We start from the raw sequence: 27,055 nt of genomic DNA on the forward strand, positions 1-27,055 counted from the left end.
CTTTGGAGCGAGAGATTTCAGATACTGACTTGCCAGCGAGGGGTAGACGTGGCCATGGCTACCACCGAGCAAGAGACGGGGAAAAAAGTTCATACATGTAAGTAGAATTTTGCAAATAAACATGGAACTTTTGTAAAAATGTTTTCAAATAACTGTGTATTTGTGTAGAGAATGGTATAACAATTTTTAATGCTATTCACGATGTCTAGATTGGAGTTGACAGAAAACTAGCCAGCTAGCTAACGTTACCATAGTCAGGTTCTTTGTTACCTAGCTAGCGGGAACTGCCCATTGGTCCGACATCCCATTGTTCCCACCATATTAAACCCATTGTTCCAAAGTCCGTTTCGAAATCATCATGATGCCCTGTGGTTAAGGTCTGGTTAGGTTTAGGCACAAAAACCACTTGGTTAGGGTCAGGAAAAGATCATGGTGTGGGTTAAAATGATAAAGAAAGTGACAAACACATAAGCTGTGAGCCTGCTTCGCCTCAAGCCTTTCCCAGCTGACCCAGAGCCGGTCGCGGCGCACCATCAAGATAGAAATACGCCCGCTGGGAGCCGTTCAGCACCACGGACAGTCGGACCAATGGGCTGTCAGACCAATGACATGGACCCCTAGCTAGCTCGCACTATCTGGCATCTGTCATCTGTCCTGTTCTGCAAAATTGTCAGATTTTTCACATTACGATAACACGGCAGCTAGTATAACTATGCTGCCTCATAATGTTAGCTGGTTAGCTAGCTAGCTAGCTAGCAGAAGTCCCCTGTTGTACATATCTTATTACTCTAATGATACGTTAGTAGCAAGCGTAATGGTGGCTCCATTGTAGATGCCGGTTGTAAATGTAGATGGCTTGCGGCTTCCTGTTTGAAATAGTTACGTATGTGTGAACGCAACTGACGCAGTGACGTAGTGAGTGGTGTCCCAATTCCTAAGGAAAAGATTTCATCCCCTACCCCTATTGCTTCATTTTGAGGGCCAAGGGGCAGTGGGCAAGGGCCAAGGGGCAGTGGGCAAGGGCTAAGGGGTAGTGGACAAGGGGGGGTATTGGGATTGGGCCTTGATCTAATAGGTTGACAGGTTGAGGAGCAAAAGAGTTCAATGGAGCCTGTGGGACTCAAAATCCTCTGTGTGATGGCAAAAGCTGATATTCTTCAAATAACACATGAGAGGAATTAATATTACCTGCCAGAGACGACACTCTGTTAGTATACAGGGCTTAAACTCAAACCTCTGACCCACAGTCTCTGAGCAGATACGCAGCACTCTAGCCTGTCTAGCTTTAAGCTGAACAGAGAGACAACATACTGCCTAACACTCCGTATCATCGACAGGAAAAGCAGTAACAGGATCTGTTTGTTTGCTCCAAATGACCCCAATCTTCTAAGAAAGAAATGCGTTGTTGTACCTTGCTACAAATATAATTCATATCTGCGCTACAGGATAAAACTGCGTCCACACAGATGCCTAAATATGTAAAGGCAGAAACTTGTTCAGTCTGAACAATAATGGGAGGAAGATATCAGTTCACTGGAAAACTGCAAAAATTATTTCTTTTGTCTTCTTCTCCTTTTTTGGATAAACAAACAACTCTTAACCAACCAAAAAGTGTAACTTGTGGCTTCCAGCACTATGTTGTGAATGTTTGTGTTTAATGTCTTTATGATTTTAGAGACATGTTTTAGGACACGTTATTGGGAAAAGAATTGTGTCTGATATGGTTTTTCCAAATAAAAAGTTTATTTACCCTGTTTGAAATTGCATAAACTCCCTTGCCATCTACTCTGTGAATATGCAAACATTTTTTCAAGATCAAGTCACCATCTATTGCCGAATGACTTAACACAGTGGTGACTGAGCCCATGGCCTAGGGCTGAGTAAGATGAGTAAGCTAAATATAAGCTCATGAATTAGTGATATTTAGACCAGGGTTCGACAACCTTTACTATCAAAAGAGCCATGTTTGACCAAAATAGATAAATTACTAAAAATCTGTCATAATAAAACAAAACATATTTGAGCCTTATAATGAAGGAAACACAGTCTGTTATGTCTAAATTATCCTATCAACATTACTTACAAGTCTTAATGAGCATTTATTATGTTTACCACAAGGTGTCTGCTCTGCAGTGGTGGTGAAAGTAAATGAATATGTCCGTGCACTATTAAATTCTGTATTTTCCTGTGAGACTTTGCCTTTTTTGGATATGGAATTCATAGCTAGACTAACTAGGGAGATTCAAGACTGGCAACCGCTATTGAGGTTTGGCAAAATTTAGAGGAAAAGGTGCCAGTCAGTAGACATATGACGCACATTTCAGTTGATGAAATGTTAAGACATTTTTTTTATTTTGGTGTATAGGCTACACATTTGTACAACTGAGGAATGTGAGAATCACTTTAGACCTACAACAATGGTATATGAACATAAAACTGTTCTAAGGAGCTGCATGTGGCTCTGGAGACACAGGTTTCCTACCCCTGTTTTAGACCAAATACATTGATATTGCCACAGTACTGTAGGGTTGACTATAGGACACTTGTGAAGATTGTGAAGATGAGATTTTTGATTAACTATCATCAGTATTGTGGAAAAAATGACTATAAGTGGGTAAAGGCAAATAGTCAGTCTGGTAAGTTCAGAAAATTACATCACTTCACTACAATGCCTTTAAAACCAATAAAAGACACCACTTACAAAATCAAAAATCAAGACAATATCTAGTCTGAAATCATAATATCAGTATAATATCAATTCATTGCCCAGCCCTACTATCTCCCACTAATGAAAGCGAATGCAATATTTGAACTGGCTGTCTGTCGACATTCCTGGGAAAAATCACAAGCAGCGCACTGTCATTAATAATCCACTCTCACACACTGAGACATACATACATGCACACACTGTCTGTGCTGTGGTAACCCTTTGATCTCACCAGCTGACAGGCTCATCAGATGAGCTGATATGAATCTTATATGAGCCAATCTGCATCGCCCAACCCGCAATATGCATCAATCAACCACTCAAACCACCGGCTTTATGCATTATAGTGACGCAATTGACAAGACTGAGAACAGAGACGAGGACAGAGTGCTACAGCGTGTTTGAGAGAAAGACAGTGACAGGAAGATGGGAAGGTGGACTATTGCACATGTTTCTGTAAGTTATTGATAACTTACTTGGGCTTTTTTGACCCGCCTGTGATATTTCCTTGCAAGCGTACTTAAACCCAGGGTTGTGGGTCCATCTTCGTATCACTGTCAACCTGGTTTCAACCTTAGTGTGCCAACAAATGCACTGCAATTACCCCTTGTCACCATACTGTATGTGTCATCAAAGAGAACAAAAATGAGATTTTTGAGATACTTAATCTGCTGGTTAAAAGATGAAAAGTCTGTTTTCACTGCATGTGCACTGGAGGCCTCAAGTTTCATGCTTGTAGGTACCTGTCTTAGAGCAAGATAACTTTCCCATTTCAGCAGTTGAATGTGAAAACCGGCGTCTGTTGTCAAACTCTGCTCATACATCATTCTTCACAGCATGGGTCAAATAACTACGTGAAGTAACAATACTCACTCAACACATTTTTGAGTGGAGGGAGACTTTAATCTAAGGCCTGAGACGAGGGGTTTGCCAGTAAGTGACATCAAGTATAACTGATAATTCCTGTGCTGTCAGAATGTACCAATGTGTTGGATTGGACACTAGGCGCTATCTGGAGACCTGCTCCTTAGACGGACTGCATACCAGACATCAAAGACAACTGTCACGTAAGGGCGGTGAACCAATAGGAGCTCTGTAAGCTGATCTCATGTCCAGGACACATTTGAGATGTTACAATGTACAGTATGCAGCTAATATGTTCAAACAGGTAAACAACTGGGCAGAGCAACAGGTAGGGATTACAGCTCAGAAATCCGTCATCAGCGAGATGAAAGACAAAGCTGTGGGGGCCATAAACACCCCGTTACATAACCCTCGTGTTTGATATGAGGAGGGGAAACATGGGGGTCAATTTCACAGACACTCAGTTCACCTTTAGCACTTTTACACTGCTGAGTGCTTCCGCCCATCTGTGCCCCCTTTCCTGCTCTCCACGTCCCTCCGCTGAAGTCACCCACCATCCACGCCCTTTGTCTTCACCCCTGTCTCCTTCTAACATGAGCTTATATTTATCTTACTCATTATTTTCTTTCCCTCTCCTTAAAGCTAATCTCGCCTCCTTCCCAGTCCCTGGCCCTCTTCCTCCTCTCTCCCTCGCTCTCTTGTCATGACATTGGCCTATGACACATGTGGGAAACTTCTGCGGGGCCCCCGCTTTGGGCAGGACACTGATATACTGAGAGTGCTGGGTGACGGGGCTATTTTGGGAACTTGTAAATATGAGAACTTCCTTTCCTAAAGTGTATCTAATATCCCGGAGGATTATTTACAACAAGACGCAATACAGAGGCAAAAATGCTGCACGTCCGTTGTCATCTCTAGCGGCCTCCAGCTTCGTCTTGTCTTTGCATTTGAATTAGTGATGAAGCGGTATGAAAATTTTATATCAGTGACCAGAATTATGTGAATGTGCACACTGAGATCATTTCACCAGAAATACAATTAGCAGCACTATATGCACTTTCTTAAAATTAGCCAATACCATATATACAAATATAATAACCCTATCAAATGGGCATTGAATAACAGTAAAGACAGGCTGTTTTTTAAATGCTTTCTCAAGTGTTCTGTTCCTCTGTAGATGAGGACAAGGGACCAGTAGCATCACTGGGTTTGCCTGCTGCACGCCCACTCTGTAAACAAGGGAAAATCAGGTTGCATGCTGAGCCCACATATTGGTCGATGCTGGACAGTATTAACTGTGAGTTTCTGAAGCACAGCAATCAAACACAGTTTTAATGACTGTTAAAATTAGTGAAGATAATACTAACCCTTGGGAAATCTACCAGGGTTAAGTAGTGGACAGGTCAAAGAGACGATATTGACAAGATGCGTTCGTCAGCAATTGTTCTTCTGTCTCTATAATAGCATTTTCAGATGCTTCCACGCATTAGGCCAAGTTTTATAGGGAGCATCCGGCTTACAGTTTTAGGGATGCCAAAACCCTCTCCCCTGTTTGGAAGTGGGGAGACAAGACGAGGCGTACAACAGGGAGGAACCATTATTGGACTGGAACTTCAGAGGAGGGAGATGAGAACGCAATAAGGGAGACACGGGGTTGGCCGCCAGCCTTTAAGCTGCAAACAGATCAGGTCGGATCAGATGAGTGACTCTGAACTGCTATTCTCCACAGCTAATGGAAGATGGAGGGTGATTTTCGTGCAGTGCATTGTCAGCAATGCCGAATATAGGAGTGGGTTTGGGTAGACTATGATAATAAGGGCTGAAATCAATAGTCAGAAAACAATCTTATGTCACTGTAATCTGAAAGTCTTTGGGTTTGGGGTATTTAGATGTCATGCTGATCGACTGCCATGACCTTTGATTCAACAGACAGATTCCCCATCGGTACAAATAATTAATAGGTGATATATGTCCATTGAATGTTACCAATATAATGATGTCTCATTTTCTTTCTCTTTTGTCTCTTCCTCTCTCTTTCACAGACCCACAAAAACTCTCACACACTTACACACACATGCACGCCGTCGAGCAGTCCTGAATAATTAAGATGGTGCTGAATGTTTAACTGCCTCCCCTTATGCCACCCAAGAGCTTCATCACATGTGAGAGAAATGGCCGAGGTCGCACACACAGGACACTTTCTTTTTGTTGTTACTTTCCAGGCATATAGATGTGTGTAATAGAGACTTTACGCAGCATACAGCTGTAGATAACTGAGCATAGATGTAATCTGCAAACAGCATGATGAAGCAGTCATGATGATGGATCCTTGTGTGAAAGATAACGTCTGACCTGTAATTCTATACTCTGCTAACTCTTCTCTCCGCTCTAATCCTCCTTACTCACACTCATTCTATCAGATGGTATCAGGTCGTCTGCTGACATCATGTTGAAGAGCTGAGGGCTCTAACGTACACAGTAATAACTAGTCCTCCTCAAAGACAGACCCTGCTGTAGCTTTAAACATAGGAACAGATCTAAGCAGACAGTACACAACCACACCTGCTCCTGGAGGCAACAAGGCATGAGCAACTGCTTCCACTAAACCACAGCGTAAACATGTCTTATAGCTCTGTTGCCTAACACCATGTGAGTTTACATTTGCCCACTGGATGTTTGAATAGACACAATGTTTACTGTTTTATGCAGTGATCTAATACAGTGGAACAAAATGATGAAAGATGTAGCTTAGCTTGGCTACAATAATCCAATGAACTCATCCCTTTTCTTGCCAAAGTCAGATCATTAAGTGCTGAGCTCTCCAATGGCCCTCCCCCACTTTGGGACATCAGTGTAATGTGGTGGCGCCACCTAGTGACGCATATTGGTATGTATGAAAACAATGACTCCCATCATGTCAGTCTACTGTGGTCATTATGAATCTTTTTGTGGTTTTGTGTGTCTTTGAGATAATTTAGTGTCTTTTTCAGTTGTTTTGTGTCACTTTGTAGTCATTTTGGGTCTCCTTGTGGTTGTTTTGTGTCCTTTTATAGACATTTTGTAGCTCTTTGAAATAATTTTGTGTTTCTTTTGTGTCACTTTGTGGTCTTTTTGTGTCTCCTTGTGGTTGTTTTGTCCTTTTATAGACATTCTGTGTCTCTTTGAGATCATTTTGTGCTTTGTTTGATCATTATGTGTCACTTTGCAGTCATTTTGTGTCTCTGCGTTGTTGTTTTGTGTCCCTTTATTCATTTTGTGTCTCCTTGTGGTTATTTTGTGTCTATTTATAGTTATTTTGTGTCTTTTTGTGTCCTTTTATAGACATTTTGTGTCTCCTTGTGGTTGTTTTGTGTCCTTTTATAGTCATTTTGTGGATCTTTGAGATAATTTTGTGTCTTGTTTGATCATTTTGTGTCACTTTGTAGTCATTTTGGGTCTCCTTGTGGTTGTTTAGTGTCTTTTTATAGACATTTTGTAGCTCTTTGAAATAATTTTGTGTTTCTTTTGTGTCACTTTGTAGTCATTTTGTGTCTCCTTGTGGTTGTTTTGTGTCTTGTTATAGTGTCTTTTTGTGGTTGTTTTGTGTCCTTTAATAGTCATTTTGTGGCTCTTTGAGATAATTTTGTGTCTCTTTTGGTCATTTTATGTCGCTTTGTAGTCATTTTGTGTCTGCTTGTGTTTGTTTTGCGTCTCCTTGTGGTTGTTTTGTGTCTCTTTGAGATAATTTTGTGTCTCTTTTAGTTGTTTATTGTCTGTTTGTAGTCATTTTGTGGTTGTTATGTGTGTTATGTGTTATTGTGTCTCTTTGAGGTAAGTTTAAATCTTTTGGGGTAATTTTGTATTGTTTTGGTCATTTTGTGTCAAAAAAAAGTGTCAGGGCCACCCCTGGCCTTTACCTGCACAGTGTCACTCAAATCAACATGTGCTGACCGGGCAGAGACTCAAACTGACCACAAAAAGACCACTAAGAGATGGAAAGGAACTTCAAAGATACACAAAATAAGTACATAAGGGACAGAGCAACCACAAAGAGACACAATTATTACAAAGAGACACAAAACCACAAAAAGATGCATATCTACCACAAAGTCTACATGTTTTACGCCTATGTAGGAGAGGAGGAGGGGCCTTTAGCATATCTGTACCCAGGAGCCCATTGTCTCATTTTCTGCACCACCCCCTCCACCACTTCCTCTATTGATTTCTTAATTAATGATTTATAACATCAGAAAAAAAGAGCACCACAAACCATATCTGAACAAGGACAACAATGTGGATTGACCAGAGGCAGGAATAAATAGAGTAACAAGGAGGAAACAGATAGTAAGGGGCCGTCCAAAGGTTTGAAAAGGTACTGAAACTGTTTGTTTTCCTTCCTCTGGATCACATTGGTTCTTCTCCAGTGACTTCCTTTTCTATTCTCACAATCATTTTGTCTTTTTTTCCCATCACCCAGCAGGGGTATGGGAAAGCAATGATATCACCCGAGCTGAGGCCCCTGTGAACTTCTCTCAGCCTCTCAGGGCTCAGTACAGCGGTGACTGAGCGACAGGCATTTCCTGTCTGTCTAAAACAACAAATAAAGTTTAATTAATGAGACATGTGGTAAAAACAGCTCACGCGCTGGCTCAGGATCAGATATTTGAGCAATAAATTTTGTCAACAGCTGCACTAATGGTATAATGTGATAGTAGCAGCAGTGTGTGACATATTAGAGATTAAAAAAATCAGTCTTGCCTTTTTTTTTTACAAACAGAAAGTATTTAAATAAAGCCTACACTTTGAAAAAGTTCTGGAAATTATAATAATGTCATTCATTGTATTATAGAGTATACAATAGGTTAGAGTATGTATGATGCAATAAATGATTCAGTATCCCTCTAATAGTTTGTTTAAGGTTACAAAAACCACTAAATGCACATTTGGATTAGCCCAGAAATGTCTCTGTTATTTTTAGATAATATCTAACAGATTCAAGTTAAACATTAGACAGTCAAGTCAGACAGAACACAAAAGGTGTGAAGTCGGTAAAGAGTCTTGCTTACCCTCTGTGCTGTGGTGAAGTTTCTTTTCTCTGTTGGATTGAGGCAAACTGCACACACCAAAAGGAATGCAGGTGTTTGACGACTGGTTGTTTCCCATCTTGTTTCCCATTCAATAACTTCTCTGTTTCAAGAATAAGTAAATGAAGTTCACTAAAGTAAGGTTAAGGTCTGGCCATCTGGTCTCTTCTTGTTGGTGGTCTCTCTGTAGTGTGAGTCAGAGAACAGTTATATTCCTAACGAGACCACAGCCCGCCTGAAATTTGAAGATATGTAAACAAGAGCACGTGGCTTTTGTTATCTCTTTATTCTGTCCAATAAAATCCAACCCGAGAGGGAAGGACGTTGGCACATGAGGAAATGTGTGTGTGTGTGTGTGTGTGTGTGTGTGTGTGTGTGTGTGTGTGCGCCGACCGTTAGATATACACTTGACATGAGCTGTTTGTTACAGCCCACACCGCAGTGTCTAGTGTGGGTGTGCATGTTAACATTCCTGTCCTTGAGAGGGGTCAGCGTGCCAAGCGGGAGCACTGATGTTTGGGTTCTGTTATATGCTCCTGTAACGCATTCAGCTCTGACTGAGACTAAAATAGAAATGTCCAAAATTGACTTACTAATATGTTTATGTGTCATGTGCATGTGTCTGTTTCATTTATTATCATTATATTCTATTGTTTAGGAGATATTATTTGTAATAGAATAGATTTGAAATTCAAGAGGGGAGGTTTTCACCATCTTACCTCTCCTGCTGCACAATCCCTGCCATGTTTATTTTTATATACTTGTGTTTAATCACATCTTGTGTGCTAATAAAATTCAAAATTTAAAATTCTTTTTGTTGACAAGCTCAAGCGCACTGGTACCCTATTTTGTCTCTTTTGTCGACTAACAACCACACACTGTAATTAACAGAGAATATTTTGACATGTCACAGTCAGCAAAATGTAGGTTTGCTTAGAGTTTTACAAGTAAAAGTAGTCATTATGAAGACAGGTCACAACAGTGTTGGGATTATTATGTATTACTAACATGCATTCTGGTACTAAACAACAGAGATATTTTTTGTAACTCTTGTATTTAAGAAACAAAGAACATGTGGTCATGCGTGTTATGAAGTGAAATCACAGTACATTTTTTTCACTTACATCCTGGCATACGGTGTCACATTTTTATATTTTTTTCTGGCTCAAGCCTTAAAATAAAAGTAGGTCTTTCCATACAGTATTTCATTCATAATTCCTAGCCACTGGGCCAGTGTTGGAGGACTGACTTGTAACCATTCACGAGTTATGGATTTACTGCTACTTGCCAAAAGTGTCTTAATATCCTCATGAGACCTGAACTTTTGTTTGATATGCATTCTTTTAGCTTATGGGGATCAGTAGGACCTGATAGGTATAAAAACTAAACACTGCCAACAATAATAAAGTCCCAATGTCCCTAAACAAGATGACAATGAAGTCCTTCAACGAGCTGATAATAAATTCCCATTGTCTTCAAACTAGTACGTATTATTTAACAGCGTCTTGGCTCATTACAGTCGCTAAAATTGGTAAAGTTTGTAGGGCATCTCAAACTACATATGTTATTAATCACAATTTCAGCCATTAAATGTGATCAGGTTTTGGACCTTGTCCACTTTTGTGTTGGGAACGGCTGCAGACTGACTTGGCAGAGATGGCTGCCATCTTGTTTTTACATTGATTAGTGTATTGTGCTTTTACTACCACTAGATGGCACAAGGAAGTGTCCATGAACAAGGACAACAGGTCCAAGTACAAGGTCCAGTAAACCCAAAATATGATGTCCTCATATGAAGATACAGGGTCTCAGTGGGATATTTATGTTTGTGTGGGACAGTTTCAGGTATTTTACCTGGGTATAGTGTAGCAAATGAGATGACTAAATCCACTCCAATTATCTTATGAATCTCAGCTGCAATCCGTTGCCAATATGGTTGTATTTTTGGGCATGCCCAGAAAACATGATAATAATTGGCCAGTGAGGTTCTGCATTGTCTCCACCAAAAGCCCTGGCTCTGTAGGCCTGATTGCAGTGCTGTTAGTCACCTGTAGGGGTGACAAAGAATCTCAAAACTCCCTCAGGGACCTTGACTTTGCAATAGTTGCCTGTCTCACATATCTCTGTCCAGTCCTCCTCTCTTATTGGTATGTCTGATTATTTCTCCCATTTTTGTTTAATATATTTTGTAGAATGATTCTTTGAAATTTGAATACTTCTTTACAAACAGAGATATTTTTAACTGTTTATAAATACACTAATATATATAAACAGTGTTGGGAAGTTTAGAGATTACAAGTTATGTTGTTAAAATTGTAATAAGTAACATAACTATGTAACATAACATTTAATGACTTCATTAAAGTATATAACATATTACATTTAATGACTTTTATAAAGTACTTTTCTAACAGATGTTTCACACTGGGTAACACAGCTGAAAAGTCCCAGAGGAACATAAGTGCTTAAATATAGCACTCAGATTTGTCCCAATGGATTTGCTGATGCGTGCTGTCCGGAAATATGCCAAAAGACGTCTTCCTGCATGATGAAAATATGCAGAGCAACAGCAAGAATAGTATAATCTACACATAAGGTTTGTACTGAACAATTATTTGGATGTAACCCCTTTGTAATCACTAACAATTTGTTAAGTAACTGCAATTTAATCACATTTTTTTCTCAATAACTGTTCTCAATAGTGATGTAACTCTGTTACATGTAGATAGTCACCAACATTTTCTTTTTCTTTCTTTTTTTTATTGAGACAAATGACATACAAAACATATAGCAACACAGCACGGTACACGTATACATATCTGGGGGTCACATAGCCATGGCTAAGCCTCCCTCCCTCTATAGCTCTTTGTTAGATACAGAACACCTTTCCCCCTAAAACAGAGTTGGGCAGAAGTTTAAAGTAGCAGAAAATAGAGATGCTCATCTGAAAGTAAAGCATGATACTTGAGCAAATATACTTAGTTACATTCCCCCCAGTGTTGTGCGTGCTGACTCACTGTCACACTGTCACTAAGTCAAGTCAAAAATCTGCTGTAAAAAAGCCTATTGCTGATTTTTGTTGGATTCAAAATAACAGTGTTTATTTTTAAATAATTCTTTACCACTTAAGCCTCATGTACTTTCCCTTTATATAGGCAGAGTGTGAGCATAAGTGTGAACGGATATTCCCACATGGACTACAGCCAATGTTTTTAATCACACCTGCTTGTCTGCTCTAACATGTCAACATGTCCTCGGTAAAAATGGCCCATAACTTCCTTACACTGTCATTATCAGCATTTGAAGCTGAATTATTTTCAACCTATTATCTCTTATTTCAAACTTAATACATCAGTGTTGTGGCTAAAATGCAGTTATTGATCAGTAAAGATCACTCATGTAGTGACATTTCTTCAAATGGTCCCGATGGCAGCAGTGTTACTGATTAACAACACTGGTTAAAAGTCAACAGTTTGAATCAGAATCACTCAAATGTGACCAATAGCAGTGCAGCCTGTCTGTGTGCTTATCCCGCTCAGCTCAGCAGTTTTCAACTATTGGATTCTGGGTATTTGTTGGACTTTAGTTTAAATTTGAATAGCTGATGTGAAAACACACTATTTGCAGAGGGAGCACAAGGTCAGGTTAATCTAACATCCTCCGGTCCCGCTCATGAAAACTTGCTTGTCTGCGTTTGTCTGCAGGCTGTTGATTTTCCTACACCCACACTGATCGTTTCACAACCTCCTAACTGTCAGCAGAGACTTTGAAAATGTGACTACCTCAGCTCTCTGATCAGATGGGGCGATGAAGTCAATTTGAAAAACTGATTGGGTAATCAAGCTGCATTGCCTTGTGAAACAGCCTGAATGCTACAAATATATTTGTTTTGTCTACAGGCTCTGCAGTCTATTCATTAACATTACAGATTCTATTTCTTTATTTGTAGCACACATTATCTTCCATAAGATGGCGCTCACACTCAATGGTCATTGAAGAACACGTTGCTCAGCTCTCTGGTGATCCATCCATATGTACAATGCTCTACTGAATATGTGCCACACACATTTGATCCATTCATCTGAGAGTGATGTCACAACTGTAGCAGCCTCCCTGAACACCACTACGAAATTCCAGAATCAGCTCAGTGCATAAAACAAAACAGAACTACATTTCATTCAAAAATACATACTTATTTTTTGCACACGCCACTACAGCAATTAACAAGTTATTTAAAATCATCTAAGACAAACAGGTTAGTGAATGATTTAGTTTATTTTTCAGAGTCTGTTGTCAACTATTGTGTGGAGAAAAGATCATTTGTGGAACAGTTTGTTGCAGTCCAGAGACTTCAGACTTCAGAGCTGATGTGTGACTTGTTGTACGACTAACCAAAAATCCAAGTCTCCAGTTTTACATCATACCAGTTAAGGAATCACACATACAAAAGTGGCTGGCAGCCTTCAAGAGGGCTCATGTAAACACTGACAAGAGTGTCAACCAAAACACACTTGGTCCCCAGAGTCACATCTCACTTATGTCTGTTTAACCCAGGACAGCCATTAGGAACAATGAACGGAGGAAAAGAAAATTAAGATAGAGCTATGCATGCATCTCCTCCCCACCCAGGCCTCAGGCCGGAGTCATTTGTACCATTTGATCCCTACAGACTGCAGGCCTGGCTCTACCTATGTCATAACAGTTGAGAATAACAAACAAATTTCATACTAATGTGTCAAAAAACAATGTTATAATAGTGATACTCCCAGCCCATGTGTTTGATCACCCCAGGCGAGGCCAGTAAAGTATTTTAATAATTACTTAAGCACCAAAGTAGTGGCACTGCAAGGGCATAGGTTTTGTTTCAATGTTGGGAGACACACATATGAAATAGGGTGTCTGGGGGAGTCTTCCACTAGAAAATTTTGAGCATCAAACCCTCAATTTCCTGCACTCTGGTGAGCTTTTATTTGTGTCTTTTCTGCATCAATGTATGGTGTAAATGCCTAATTTTGTCACAGTAAAAGTCCAACAAATGCAAAAACGCACATACTTTAAATATTAAACATAGAATCCCCCGTAATCTATTGCCTATGGTATTATGTAAAGCAGAAGAACTAGTGCCACGTCTGCAGGTGTCTTGTCAGGGCATGCTTCAAAGCCGATCAAAGCAAGTTTTCTCTCATATCTTGCCTTGGAATCACCAGAAATTGTTTCAAAATAGCTGAATGACATGTTGGCGTCAATATTCTTCAATCAAAATGTAACTCAGGATTGCGAAATTAACCAGAAGGAATGAAAAACGAAAGCTTATTCAAGATTTTACAATGTACAAAATGAGCATACACACCCCTTTACCCCAAACAAAGATGGTGGCAATCTCGTGACATCATGTTGACTTTAACTGGATGAATACAAACTTTAATAGTACAGACTCTACAAAGGTACAAAGGCTTCAACGTTGCTGCAGTGGCCGTGGGTTTGGTTCTGACCTGTGGTTCTTTGCTGTGCGTCATCCCCTCTCTCTCCCTCCCCATTTCATGCTGTCCTGTCCAATAAAGGCATAAAAAGCCCCCCAAAAATATCTCTTTAATAGCTCTGTGGTGAAGATTGGTACATTTCACTGTAATAGCATACAAAGGTTAAAAAATTGAACGTCAACAGTAAAATGAATACTCTACATTTTCACGTGTCAAATGCTTTAAAGTAAAAGTACAAGATGAAGTCACAAAACACAACTTACAGGTATGATTTAAAACCCTATGAACATAAATGCAAGCCATCAATGTGCAAGAACGTGTGAAATATATATAGATGTGTAAATGTACAGGAAATATGCAGAACTAATAATACCCATATGTTTTCTGTTAAAGTTTGATCATCACTGCAGTAAGATAAAGATCATCTTCTATGGCCAAGATGGACAGTTTACTGGACGGCTTATCAGCAAACATCCTTCCTTTTACTTAATCAATCATATAAACCCCCTTCAGTCAAAACTGATCTACAAATACTCCTATGAAAATTAAAATATATCTAATCAATGATAAGCTTTTGGCAGCTTCTCTCATCTGAGGAAAGCACAATGTTCCTCTAGTAAGACCATATGAGGGCTGATCATTTCTCAGTCATGTGGGATCTGCTGCAGCTTATAAGTAAGTCTTTGTATCCATGTGGACTGGAAAAGGGTCAGGATTTGCAGTTAGGGTGTCCCATGCTTGTTTTTTCCCGGGGCCTCGAATCTGTGATGCAGGGTTTTTGTTTCTAGTATTACTGCATTACTTAAGCACTGAAGAGGACAAGATTACTGATCCTGGACTCAACTTGTTTCCACGTTAGCTTTGACTACTGTGGTATTTTGTGAGAGCAGTTGATGATGCGTATCAGTCCTCTTATAAAAGCCAGACATATAATTGCGGTGCATTATATGGATCGGGAAAGACGTCATAACTGTGATCACAGCCAAACTATTTGGCCATTTGAACCCTTTTTCTTTAATTAACCAAAAATATTCTAATAAATATTAATGGATTTAGTTGCAGAGCACAGCTGTGGCGCCCTAATGGGATTTATGTCTGCTCATCTGTATGTTCTTTGGCTGTGACATCATCTACCCAGAGTGCAGTCAGTGTAGAAGACAGGATGCCAGACATTCCTTGAATACTCCACACAGGATCTCACTGCTGCTTGTGAACACAACCCCGTACCTCCAGTGAGTGGAAAAGTACAGACTCTCCTCAGACTCGGCGTGGTGAACGAGGCTCTGCAGGGATTGAAGGGTGTCTCACTTCTGGCTATAATTCAAATATCTCGATTATGAGCAAGTTAAAGCTGTTATATCTGCATGTCAGCTTGATTTTTTTTTTAACTTTACTTTGTTTTATAGTTAGAGAATTAATGCTGCCCTTTCTGCCAGGGTGTAACAGAACTCTTATCTGAACAGGTGGAACAACCACAAACACAATGGAAGATTAATATTGTTCAGCTTCTGTAGAGATGCCCTGAATGATAAACCAGAGCACACCTTTAGGCCCGACATAGTTCCTCTTTCACCGTCGTCTGACATTCCAGATAGGGTCGTTAAAGGAAGGGGAGCCCTGCTGGCAAGGAAAGGCCACTTCACTGCAGCCATACGTAATGTCCTGACAGTCCTTGAGCTATGCAAGTCTTTGGTTATCATGTCACAGATCTGGCCTTATCTGGGCTCCTGTCACGCAACAGCAGCGTGTCTGGCTTCTTTTGCAGGGATTCTGGTGGAGCTTTGCTCTGGAATGTCATGAATACAGAAGGTTTGATAGAAGTGGGGTTTTTTATCAGTAGTAATGGCAAAGGGTTGAAATGTGAAACACATTTTTCTCTCTCTGTCTCTTTATTGCCTTTTATATATTTTACCTGCTACACTGCGGCTTTAATTTATCCATTAAAAGTGTCTGAATCAGGTTTTGGCTTTCACCAAAATGTATAACCTGCATTTTTCCTAAAGGTCAGCAGGGGGCGACTCCATTGGTTGCAAAACCTCAGTAAACATTTTAGTAATCTTTCTAAGCTTTCTTTAATACAGCATGATGCTCATTTGGTAAAGTATGGTCCCATTTAGAGTGAAATAGACAATAAAGAAATGTATGCTTTAGGTCAGGCTGACTGGCCATCAGAAAGGTCGAGAATTTTAATTTTAATAAGAATGTTAATCTAGTGTACTTCAACTAAATATGTATTGTGAATACAGCGTGCACCTTTAGATAGAGTCTGGTCGTCCTAATCAAGTTTTTGTGTTTTCAGCACTGTTGACTGCGTCGTAATTTTTAAATCATTCTTTAAATCTGGCTATTAAGCTAAGTTAAGCTAAATTTAATTAGGTGTTTATAAGGAATAAGCAGAGACATACCTGAAAAGGATGGATGTTCTTGTTGATCCATGTTGTGCCTTAAGCTTTGCATGGTCTTACTTGTGTTTGAAGATGCAGCGATGAACTGTGTATAACAACATTGGTTTTCCAAAGTGTTCTGGAGTCCATGCAGTAATATCCTTTTTATAATCATTGTTGGTTTTTAATGCAGCGCCATCTAAGGGGTCGGAGGTCAGGGGGCAGTCAATGTTGGCTTTTACCTTTGCCCCTTACATACAGAGATTCTCTGGATTCTCTGAATGTTTTGATGGTATGATGGATTACAGATGGATTACATTATTGCAGCTGAGCGTTGAGAAATGTTCTTGGACTACCCTACTTAGTGGTGAACATTGCACTGTCCGCTTGTGAACAGCTTAGCCTCATGTGGATGCCCCTTTAATGCCCAGTCATGTCACACTTGATTAGGCAATGTAACCGTATGTTTACCATGCCAGTAAAGCCCCTTTAAACTGAATTGAATGGAATTAAACCCTTCCTTATTAAAATGTTGTGCCCCTACGTAACATAATTGTGTTCGACGCACCACCATTTTTGTTTGAATAAACTTTTTGCTACGTTTTGTTGGGGCTGGACGCAGAAGCTGAATGTTTCCAACAGATGTTTTTTAAGCATTCCACACATTTCCTGGTCTTTTGTGGCCTCTGCCCCAACTTTTTTGAAATGTGTTGCAGCCAGTAAATTGTTTACATTTACATTTACTTTAAATAAGAATAAACTCAGTTTGAACAATAAATATCCTGTCTTTTTACTGTATTCAGTTAAATACATGTCAGAAGGATTTGCAGTTCATTGCATTCTGTTTTTGTTTTCATTTAACACAATGTCCAAACTTTTTCGGAACTGTTGTTCTAATTTGGTGTAACAAATCATTCTCGCTTGACAGCAAATTCAAGAGCTGCTTTTTGTTGCCAGTCCGCCCCTGCTCTAGGGTGTGACTTCCTTGTAATTGACGTGTTGCTACCACAGCAACTGGTCTATCAAGATAGTTGTAGAAATACATATCCTCCCCAGCTCCCCCTTCTCGTCCAACTATGATCGCTTTTTGCTCCAAAAACCAAGATGGCAAGGACCATAAACTGTAGGTCGACAAACCAATGGGTTTCGTCACAGTGGCTATACACCTCCACTTCTTTTGTACAGTCTGTGGTTTTGACACATTGACCTCCTTTAGAGGAAACTGTCATGCTGACTCTGTTTATGACAATGCCACGAGATTTGACATCTGGCAGGACGTGCCTTCGTTCTGTGTTGGAGTAAAGGTTGGAACAAGCCAGCATAATAGTACAGCCACAGGACGTCACAGAGGCCTCCCCGTCCCAATCTTAATCCTCTTACAGATTTACTCCAGGTGAGTATTCTGCCATGACATCAATGTGTGGACTAAATCTTCTCACTCAGCATGCTGTGTGTGTCTTTGAGAGTGCATGTGTGAGTGTGAGAGACTTAATCCAGTTTCAAGGTACGATGAAGTGTGAGAGGTGTAATTACCCAGGATCCTCCAGTAAGCATGCTGGCAATCACATTCACACTTAAGGCCATCTCACACAGGAAGTCGGGTAAGATTTAGGGCGTAAGGTTGTTGTCTTTGTTATTTAGTCTTGTATACTGTACAGTATGTGTGTGAATATTTCAGCCGAGACCATAAAAATGATAAAGCTGCTTTATCTTTATGTGGTAACGCAGCTTGAAGTGAGTTGAAATGGTAGCTGCTGCGTTGCCTTCCTGAACTATGTAATCAATTGGAGAAAAAAATCCCCTATTCAGACATTTGAGACATTTTCATTGCGAGTTAAATGCAGAAGCTCTCTACAGGACAGACAGTAGACTCCATAATAACTCACTGCAATGAGTCTTGATGTACTGCAACATTGGATTCTGTGAATAGGAACTATCCTGCACTGTATCTGGGAATAGAGAGGCAAAGTCCATCCCCTTCCGGTGTCCCCAAATGGACCTTTGGTGTCTCTCAATGTCAAGGATCCTTCTTTGGTAGGACTGATCTGTCCAAGGAAGGATCCAACAGAGACTAGGCAACATTCGGTGAGCACACATTGGAACAGGCTAACAAGTGCCCCCAGGTGTACGTCATTAACCCTCAGCAGACTGAGGGGTTTTCAGATTACTGTGATAATTTTGGCATTCTCTAATGTTGTACAATTTGAACAAATGTAGCAGTATTTTCAGAGTCACGTGACTTTAAGGGAAAACTTATCTCTGGATTATACTTGAAATGAAGGAGGCAAATCGTGTGCAAAGACTAATGGGTATTTTAAACCAACTGAGGATACACACACGCATCCTTAAAAATTCTGTGAAGGAAGCACTCTGTCCTCGGAAGAATTTCAAGGATCCGTGACACTGGAGCAGTCTTTAGGCAGGATTTGATGATGTAGCCTACTTGAAATTCAGCCATTAAAGGATCATTCCTTGACTTTGAGAAGCTCCTCTTGTCTTGATAAAAAATAAGTACGGTGGTCAACAGCGAGAGGCAGATCATTTTTTTATCCTGTTTGAATTGTGCCATGATTTACACGTACCATGTTTGTCCGTTTTTCAGATCATTTCTCAAGTCTAAAGAGTTTCAGTTTGTCGTTGGTTTGTCATAGAACTTTTTAGTTTTGTGTGAAACCACTCAGTGAACCACGTGTCTCATCTTAGAGACGTGGTTCAGTAGTGCGTCTCCTTACCCAGTGTGTTTTACCCAGTGACTCCTGATCTCACTATCAGCTATAAAGCGAAAGTAAAAGCATGACCCATTGCTCGGGTGAATATGTTACAAAACACACCAGTGTCATAGCCTCAGCGAGAGAGAAACCTATGACATCACCTACGCTACTGGTGTAGTCTGTTAAATCAGGTACTTTCACAGTTCTGTGCTTCAGCAGTTTTATGACAAACTGTGACTGTCTTGACTTGCAAAATGATGTTCCAAATTGACAAATATCACACGTGTAATTCATGATATAATTCAGTTGGAATGAAAAAAATTGTCCCACCTGAGTGACTAACATACATGTTTTTTTCCAACATAGGATCCCATAGTGTTCCACTGGAAGCAGAGAGACATTGTCTCTTTATGCAGTTTGATTAGACCACTTTGGATCCAGGTACTAGCAGTTTTAAGAAGTTCATTTGGCTCAAAGTTATGTTGGGGACTGGTCTCAAATACCAAACATATTTATTTACTGTTATTATTGTGTGAATAGTTACAGTCTGTTCAGTTATTGAAAGACACTTGAATGGGTTAGTGCAGTCAGTGGTGGAAACAGCATCTTAGAAATGTATGGTTAGTAGAATAAGTGGCGATCAGGAGGAAAGGGTGTCACCCTGGGACCTGTTCTGGGCTCACATTAAAATGGAAGACAGGTCTCAGTAGATATAAGTGTCCCCTGTGATTATGTGATCCTGTAGTGGCCCATGAGATATGTGTACCACATCATTTTCCTTTGTTGTTGTTTTATTTTTTCATTTCCTTCTGGACTTATTCATTTGTTCGATTATGTATTTATTTTTACTGGATGTTTTAATACCGGAAGCTGTCTCCATAATATAAGAAATTAACCATATGTTCCAACACCCTGGAAGGAATAATATATATATATATGTCATGTACACACCTTTAAAAAACTAAATACAATTAAATTCAAGAAAAAATACATCGAAAAAGACCCGAATTAGCCAAAATGTTCCCTCTCCCTCTTCAAAATATGGCATAATCACGGCCTAATTTTTGGAACGAATTCACCTCATAACTGGGCTACATGCAAACCACAGGATCTGTGGTTATCCTGTGTTTTTATTATTACATGCTGCAACATGGAGCAGGGTTAAAATAAAAGCCTATTGTTTTCAGTAATGCAACACAACTGTGTGCTTTGTGCTCAAGTGCAGCCATCTGTAGTTCAAACTGTAAACCTGCTGGCCACAATTAATCCCAGTTTCTATTAAAAAAAAAACTGAATAAGACACAATAACAAATCATTTCTATGCAAATGAATGCACATTATACTAGACATATGAAGACAATGATAAAGTGTGTGACACTGCTATGCAGTTAACATCTAATATTCTACTATATCTAATATAAATCCAATCTTATAGGTATTTATGATGTAATCATTTTATCACCTCAAACTAGGCAACAGAGCTGAATCTTGAAAGCTGAACTAGAGATAGGGTGTCATATTGTTTTAATATAATGGTGATCTCATGTGTTTTTTTATAGCGACATTGTGAGCAGGCTTGTAGCAAGGCTCTCAAATGGCAGAGACATTTGATTCCACATTACAGTCCAAGTTTGAATCGAACTTTTTGGGCTTGTGAGACAGAATTCAGTCCTCATCCTTTAAAGACGTGTGTAGGTATGACATATCTGATGTGGAAAAAGTCATGAAACTTAGATCACCTCCCACACATTTTATCCAAACTGGATTATGTAATGAGGGAGTGGTGGGGTTATGTCCCTTCCTGTCATGGCAGCGGTGTCTGACACATTATATAACCATTGTTTTCTCTGGATTGTGTTAATTAAAATGACTTTGAAGTTGAGTCAGAGCTCAGTTGCTAAATGGGACGGCCAATTGACAACAAGGTGAAACTGGCAAATGACGTTATGGTCAGTTCTGTCTGACTGATACCAAATAAAGATTTGGGGATATGATAAAAGGACTCAGCATGTCAGAGGTCGTTGTCTCAGGATTACTTTGAGGATAGCACCTTGACATTGTCTCACACCACATTCAGACTGTCTCACACACACACACACACACACACACACGCACGCACACACACACACACACACACACACACACACACACACTTTAAATCCCAGTGCTTTAATGTCCCTGACCTGTCAATTGACTGAGGGCTTTTTCCTCTCCTAAGCTCCCTCATCAGATCATAAAAGATTCCTAACGACTTTCACACACACACACACACACACACACAAACACACACTCCTGCCAACGTCCCTCCTGACAACAGGAAATCTAAGGACACAAAGGCGGGTGGACTGGTTGGGGGAGGGGTGTCGCACATATGTCACCAAAACCACAGCTTGTCTTGGGGAGCTGGTGAGGTCATGAATGAGCCTTTCATCCCAGAGGCAGCGACACTCACTGGTGATGTTTTCTCTCAGAGGCAAACATTTGCGTTGCTGTCAGATAAGAAGTGCATGTCAGTTTAGAGGATACATTTCGGGATTTGTTGGACTTTGCGTAAAATTAAAGGGTTATCAAAATGTAAAGTTTTCTCTCCTTAAACCTTAGTTTTAATAAACACATAACTTATTCTGTAGTGGAGGTGTTGGGGTATCATCATCATCACCTCTGGAGGAAGTTTGCTCTCCTTTTTCTCACACCCCCATCAAGGGTCAAAGCCAATGTTTTGGCTAATTTGCAACCCAAACATATTCCTTTCCCTTTCATGGCCATCTTCGTCTCCACCTCCCCATTGGTGCGGGAGGCAGGGGACACAAGGCCAGTGCTTGACTGAGCCCTGAATGCTCTTTAGTTGTCACACTTTTCCCAAACGCCTTGCAGCTGCTCCTATTGTGGCCGCAGAGGGGGGGCTCCTTCGCTGATTCTCTAGGCCTCCTGCTGCTGCCCTGCTCTCAGATGGGTTCATACAGAGGGAGTGTGGCCCGAACAATGGCTGACGCCATGACATCATGCTTCTTATGTGGGCAGAGTCCTTATGCAGATATATGATAGGATTCCATCGCATGGAACAAAACAGGGAAGGATGTGCACAAAGATATTTTTGACATGCCAGAGGATCAGATTCGCCTAAGCTTTGTTTAGGTGCGGCGCCATTTTTTGTTGTTGTTGTTTTTCTGGTGCTCCTTTTCGTCTTTGTAAGCATTAAAATAAAATTGAAAAAACTTCATCAATTGTTTCGGTTTCTGCTAAAAGAATTACTCAGTCAACAAAAAAACTAGAAATTTCTACAATGTGATTAACGATTAAAATGTGAATATTTACTGTTTTTATTAGTTGTCTATATTATTAAATTAAATATTTTAGTTTTGATCAGTCGGTCAGAGAGCTCTGACTTTGGGAAATTACAATTTTTATTAATTAATTTATTTATTTTTATAGTTTAGTGACCAAACTATTAATAGGGAAAATATTCAACAAATAAATCAATAATGAAATAATGGCTGGTTGCAGCCCTACAATTTGTGCTACTGGCCATATGTCAAACACATTTTATTTCTGAAGACAGAATTCAATTTAGTTTTGGGAGACGGTTGGTTTATGAATTTAGTTTGTGTTTTGCAACTTTTTTTTATGTTTGTCACCTGATAATGCCACTAGGGGAAGATAAATCTGTCCCGTGTATCAGTTACCTCAAGTTACTTGGCATATGGGCAGATAACTAGATGCTGAAATAGATCCACACTTTAATTTCAACTCTGCCAGATTATTAATCTGTGTTGCCTAAATTATTTGCAAGTCATTGTCCATTATTAGACACTAGTAAATAAATGTCTTCTGACATAAAGTGAGGAAAAAAAGGACAAAATGTTCAACCAAGTACAAAAGTCAGATGAGATTTATTAAACGGTATAAAAACAACATTTAAACAAACATATGCAAAAATAGATATGATAAAGAAATATATTACTTTAGTTCAATAAATATGTCAGAATGCAGCCACTGAGGACAACGTGTCCCCGTTTTTAGTAGTTGTGGGGGTTCTGTCCATCTCAGCGCTGCAGTACACAGTACACAAACATGAGGTATTTAATGGTCCATTTCCCCAAATGTGTCAGGATCGTCAAGGTTTCATGATGTCTTGAAAGGCAGGTATTTGCATTTTGATTGGCAACCCATTCAACTCTCAAACTGAACATGAAGATTTTCTGTCACATCTACACTGCAAAGAGGGGGATACATTCATTGTTCGTCAAATGAAGAAGTAGCTTCCATTGCCATGTCGGGCAATGCGTTAACGTTGCTTTCCTTAAGAAGTACGGAAAGCAACATGTGAGAGGATAAGTCAACATTCCTGAGACAACTGTTAGCCCTCTCCATTTTGTTTGCTTAAAAATGATTACGATTATCAAAAGCAGTTGCCTTCATGGAAAAAAATCAGTCCTTTGAATAAAGAATATTCAGATACTTCTAACTTCCTCTACAGGAATAATCTCAACTACCTTTTCAGCCATTTCCCAAGCCATCTAGGATGACTTTCACATTTAGGAGGTACAACATGAATACTGCCTGATGGTAGTTATCTAATCTCCCTTTAAAATGAGCAGGCCATCGGAGATATGGCCAGCAGATTAGCCAAAATAAACTGACCCCAAACAAAAGTTCGCATTCTGTCCAGTGATACCAGTATCACCACAAATGGGATACAACCAGACGTGATTTTTGTGCAGCGCTCTTTGCAGAGTCACCTGTGAGTTCAAGTCCCAAGCAAAGTCTGTGCTCCCCACACCTTCCTCAGCAGCTGGGAGAGGTGGTGATGGGACTGTGGAGGAATGACAGCTGACCAGCCGATGTGTGTACAGGGATTGAGACTGGGAAATTGAAGACTGTGCTGCTGTTGCCGATGGCTGGACTTCCCGCCTCTGAGGAGCAAGTAGACGACGCCAGGACCTGGGACTCAAACTGAAGGAGCTGACCCATGAAGCTGAAGTTGGGGGAGATGATGCTGCGGCGCTGCTTGACAAACTCAAAGGCCTCATCCAACTTCACACGGTTGGTCCGCATGAGGTAGGCAAGGCAAATGGTGGCGGAGCGGGAGATGCCTGCTTGACAGTGCACAAAAACACGACCTCCTTTATTCCTAACCGAATCTGTGGGGGAGGAGAGAGGAGAGAGCAACATTAGTTTACGGTAAACACTTATCAGGTGATGACATGCATTTGCAAAGACAGGAGGTTCAAACTCTCTGTCACAGGAAGGCAAAAACACAAAAGTCTTCCCAACACTTGGAGTTGCTATTTAAATTCAACAGCGCTCATTAAGACACAGGAACACAGTTAATAGGGGTGCAGGGTGTGAGCTTGTGGGGGTTATTCCCAAAGGAGGCAGTCTGAATGGACAAAAGAGGGGAACAGACCCCTGCTAGGGGTATTGATCTGGGAGGAAGGCCGACAGTGAGTGAGGAGAAATTGCCTTTTGTTCAGCCAGAACAAAGAGTGGCGCGGAGGGAGCCATTCAAGCCCAGCCAGCCTATCCTCCACACAACTAGTTTGGGGCCGTTGCCTCACAATTCATTAAAAGGGGGCATCCCTTTTTCTACGCCTGAGATGTGGCGATGATGTAACCGCCATTGTGGTGGAGTGGGGAGCCTGTGCCGAGCCAGCTGGTCCGTTTTGGAGGGAACTTTTTAAAATTTAAATCCGGGAGTCAAAGAGTGTTGTGAAGGAAGAAGGGGGTTGGGTGTTTGTATTTGCCTGCCACCAATGAGCTCAGGCGGTAACAGCTGTGATAGGCCCTCACATTTGGCAGTTGAGGGAGTGTGAAGGGGATAAACATGGTGGATGTACTCACCGATAAATTCGATTGCCTCGTTGAACCAGGAGCTGATATCGGCCTTGTGGTTGTCCTCGACCGGGATGCTTTTATACTGGAAGGAGTCAACAAAGTGGTTGGGGCAGTTGGCAGACACGTTGATTAAAGCGGTGATCCCCAGCATGTCTAACATGTCTTTTCTTGAAGCGTGGTAAGCGCTGCCAAGGTACAGGAAAGGCAAGATCTCCACGGGACCACCCTACACAGAAAAATAAACATTCAGTCAACACCAAAATAGTACAACAGGAAGTAAGAAACAAACAAGAGCGTGTTTAGACCCATTATCTGTATATTAATAAACAAAAATACTGACCTGATCATATAAAGGAGTGTTGCATGGGCTACAGCTTGGGTCTGCACTCTGGCTGGAGCTCAGGGGCAAACTGAGTCCTTGTGGAGGGGAGGGTTTGGTACACATATCTGGATACTCTGTGGTAAATGTGTCAAAACCACCTGAAAAGGGGAGAAAAAGATGTCTAGGTTAGATCACAGAACAGCTGACAGACATCCACATTTCAATATGGGTCTCAAAAAAGGTAACAACTGCTCTTGGGGCTATTTTAGAACAGTGTTTACTCCAACACCAGCTGGTGTGGTGACAGCTGTAATCCGCATTTGTTGCCCCGTTGTTAGGATACAGTCAAACAATTGTGTGAGGCTCTTTTAAACAGTTAAATAACTTTTTACTCTTACCTTTCAGGATGAAAACCCTGGCTCCACAGGGGTCGCGACACAGGGCCGTAACAGCAAGCATCAACGTCCCGTCTTTCTTCGCCTGGCTCAAGTCAAAGCTCCGGTCGTCGAGAAGTACCACAGACTGGTACTCCCCGGACAGGAGCCGAGTCCTGGTGTCCTCGTTGGGGACAATGTGCTCAAGTCCTAGACCCCCCCTGGCTCTCCTGCGCACTATGGTGCTGAAGCGGACGTTGGTGGAGCCCGATATGTGGGACGAGTTGAAGGAGAGGAAAGAGCGGCAGTCCAGCACCAGGCAGCCCGGGACGTCGCCCTCCAACAAGCCACGGAGGGACGCGCAGTCGATGGTGGGGACCTCCATTATGACCATAGTAGGACAGCGGGATATAAATTTAAAATCCAAATACATAAAGCTTGAACGGCAGGAAAACAGAAGTTTAGGCCGTTGAGACGACGGTTAAGTGATCTTTAAAGCGGCGAGTCCTTTGTTCCGGTTCGTTTAAACAGAAACACAAAAGTCAAAAAAAAGTTTTAAGACTGTCAAAGCCGGTCCTCTTCTCGAGTGTATCCGGTAGTTAAAGTTCTTCTTTTTAAAAAAAAGTTCCGTAAATTCAACTTTCCAGTGAGTTGCTTCTGCCTGTGGGCGCTTTGAAAAGCGTTTATATACGGCTCGTGCTTGTGAATGAGAGGCCACTGACGTCAGGCGGCCGCCCCTCTTGGCTTCCTGCCAGCGCTGCGGACGTCATTGCCCGCTGCCCCCCCTCCCCCCTCTGCGGGTGCACTAGGGCAGAACAGCGCTCGCGCACATGAGGGACATTTCTGTACATGCGTGATGCACGTACGCGGGCACGTAGTGTCAGGGAAGTTTTCACTGAGGGCGAGAGACCTGCTCATGTTTTCATCTTTTATGACACTTGTATAAATGAGCTGATGTTTCCAAATTATCACTGTTTGCTCAAATTGTGTGTCAGCAAATTAGGAGTTTGCCAAATTTTCCATGATGTTTAATTAGATTTCTATTTTGCCTCTTCACCTGAGAGTTGACAAATAACAAGATAATAAGTAAATATCTGGCGTGGGGGGCCATAAAGGTTTATTCTTTGTTTTTATTAGTCAGAGGTACATAGTGTTCAATGCCCCGAGAGCAAAGGCCAACCATAAAAGTTAATCACTGTATAGAAATCTGAAGTCCAGTAAATTTCCACACGCTGAGAAAACAACACGGGTCTACCAGGAAGACAACAGCAGATGGTGATCTCCTAACCCGTCAGTTTTGTTTCATTTGTGACCT

General features: G+C 40.9%; 2 protein-coding genes across 2 annotated transcripts in view; both read right to left on the reverse strand.

The window, feature by feature from the left end:
- Positions 1–8,854, reverse strand: part of neurl1b (neuralized E3 ubiquitin protein ligase 1B) — a 36,410-nt gene extending 27,556 nt beyond the window's left edge. The window contains exon 1 of the mRNA XM_049586560.1: positions 8,617–8,854. Within this exon, the coding sequence (XP_049442517.1) occupies positions 8,617–8,725 (109 nt within the window). The 5' untranslated portion in view covers positions 8,726–8,854. The remainder of the gene's footprint in view (positions 1–8,616) is intronic.
- Positions 8,855–23,080: 14,226 nt separating this feature from the next.
- dusp1 (dual specificity phosphatase 1) lies at positions 23,081–26,412 on the reverse strand. The gene is made up of 4 exons (XM_049585620.1): positions 25,765–26,412; positions 25,385–25,524; positions 25,051–25,270; positions 23,081–24,350 (listed from the first exon to the last, which is right to left on the reverse strand). Exons 1-4 carry the CDS (start codon positions 26,171–26,173, stop codon positions 23,995–23,997), a joined length of 1,125 nt encoding a protein of 374 aa, XP_049441577.1. The 5' UTR covers positions 26,174–26,412; the 3' UTR covers positions 23,081–23,994.
- Between the last annotated feature and the right edge of the window lie 643 nt (positions 26,413–27,055).

Source organism: Epinephelus fuscoguttatus, linkage group LG9 (genome assembly GCF_011397635.1).
Source record: "Epinephelus fuscoguttatus linkage group LG9, E.fuscoguttatus.final_Chr_v1".
Classification (NCBI taxonomy): domain Eukaryota; kingdom Metazoa; phylum Chordata; class Actinopteri; order Perciformes; family Serranidae; genus Epinephelus; species Epinephelus fuscoguttatus.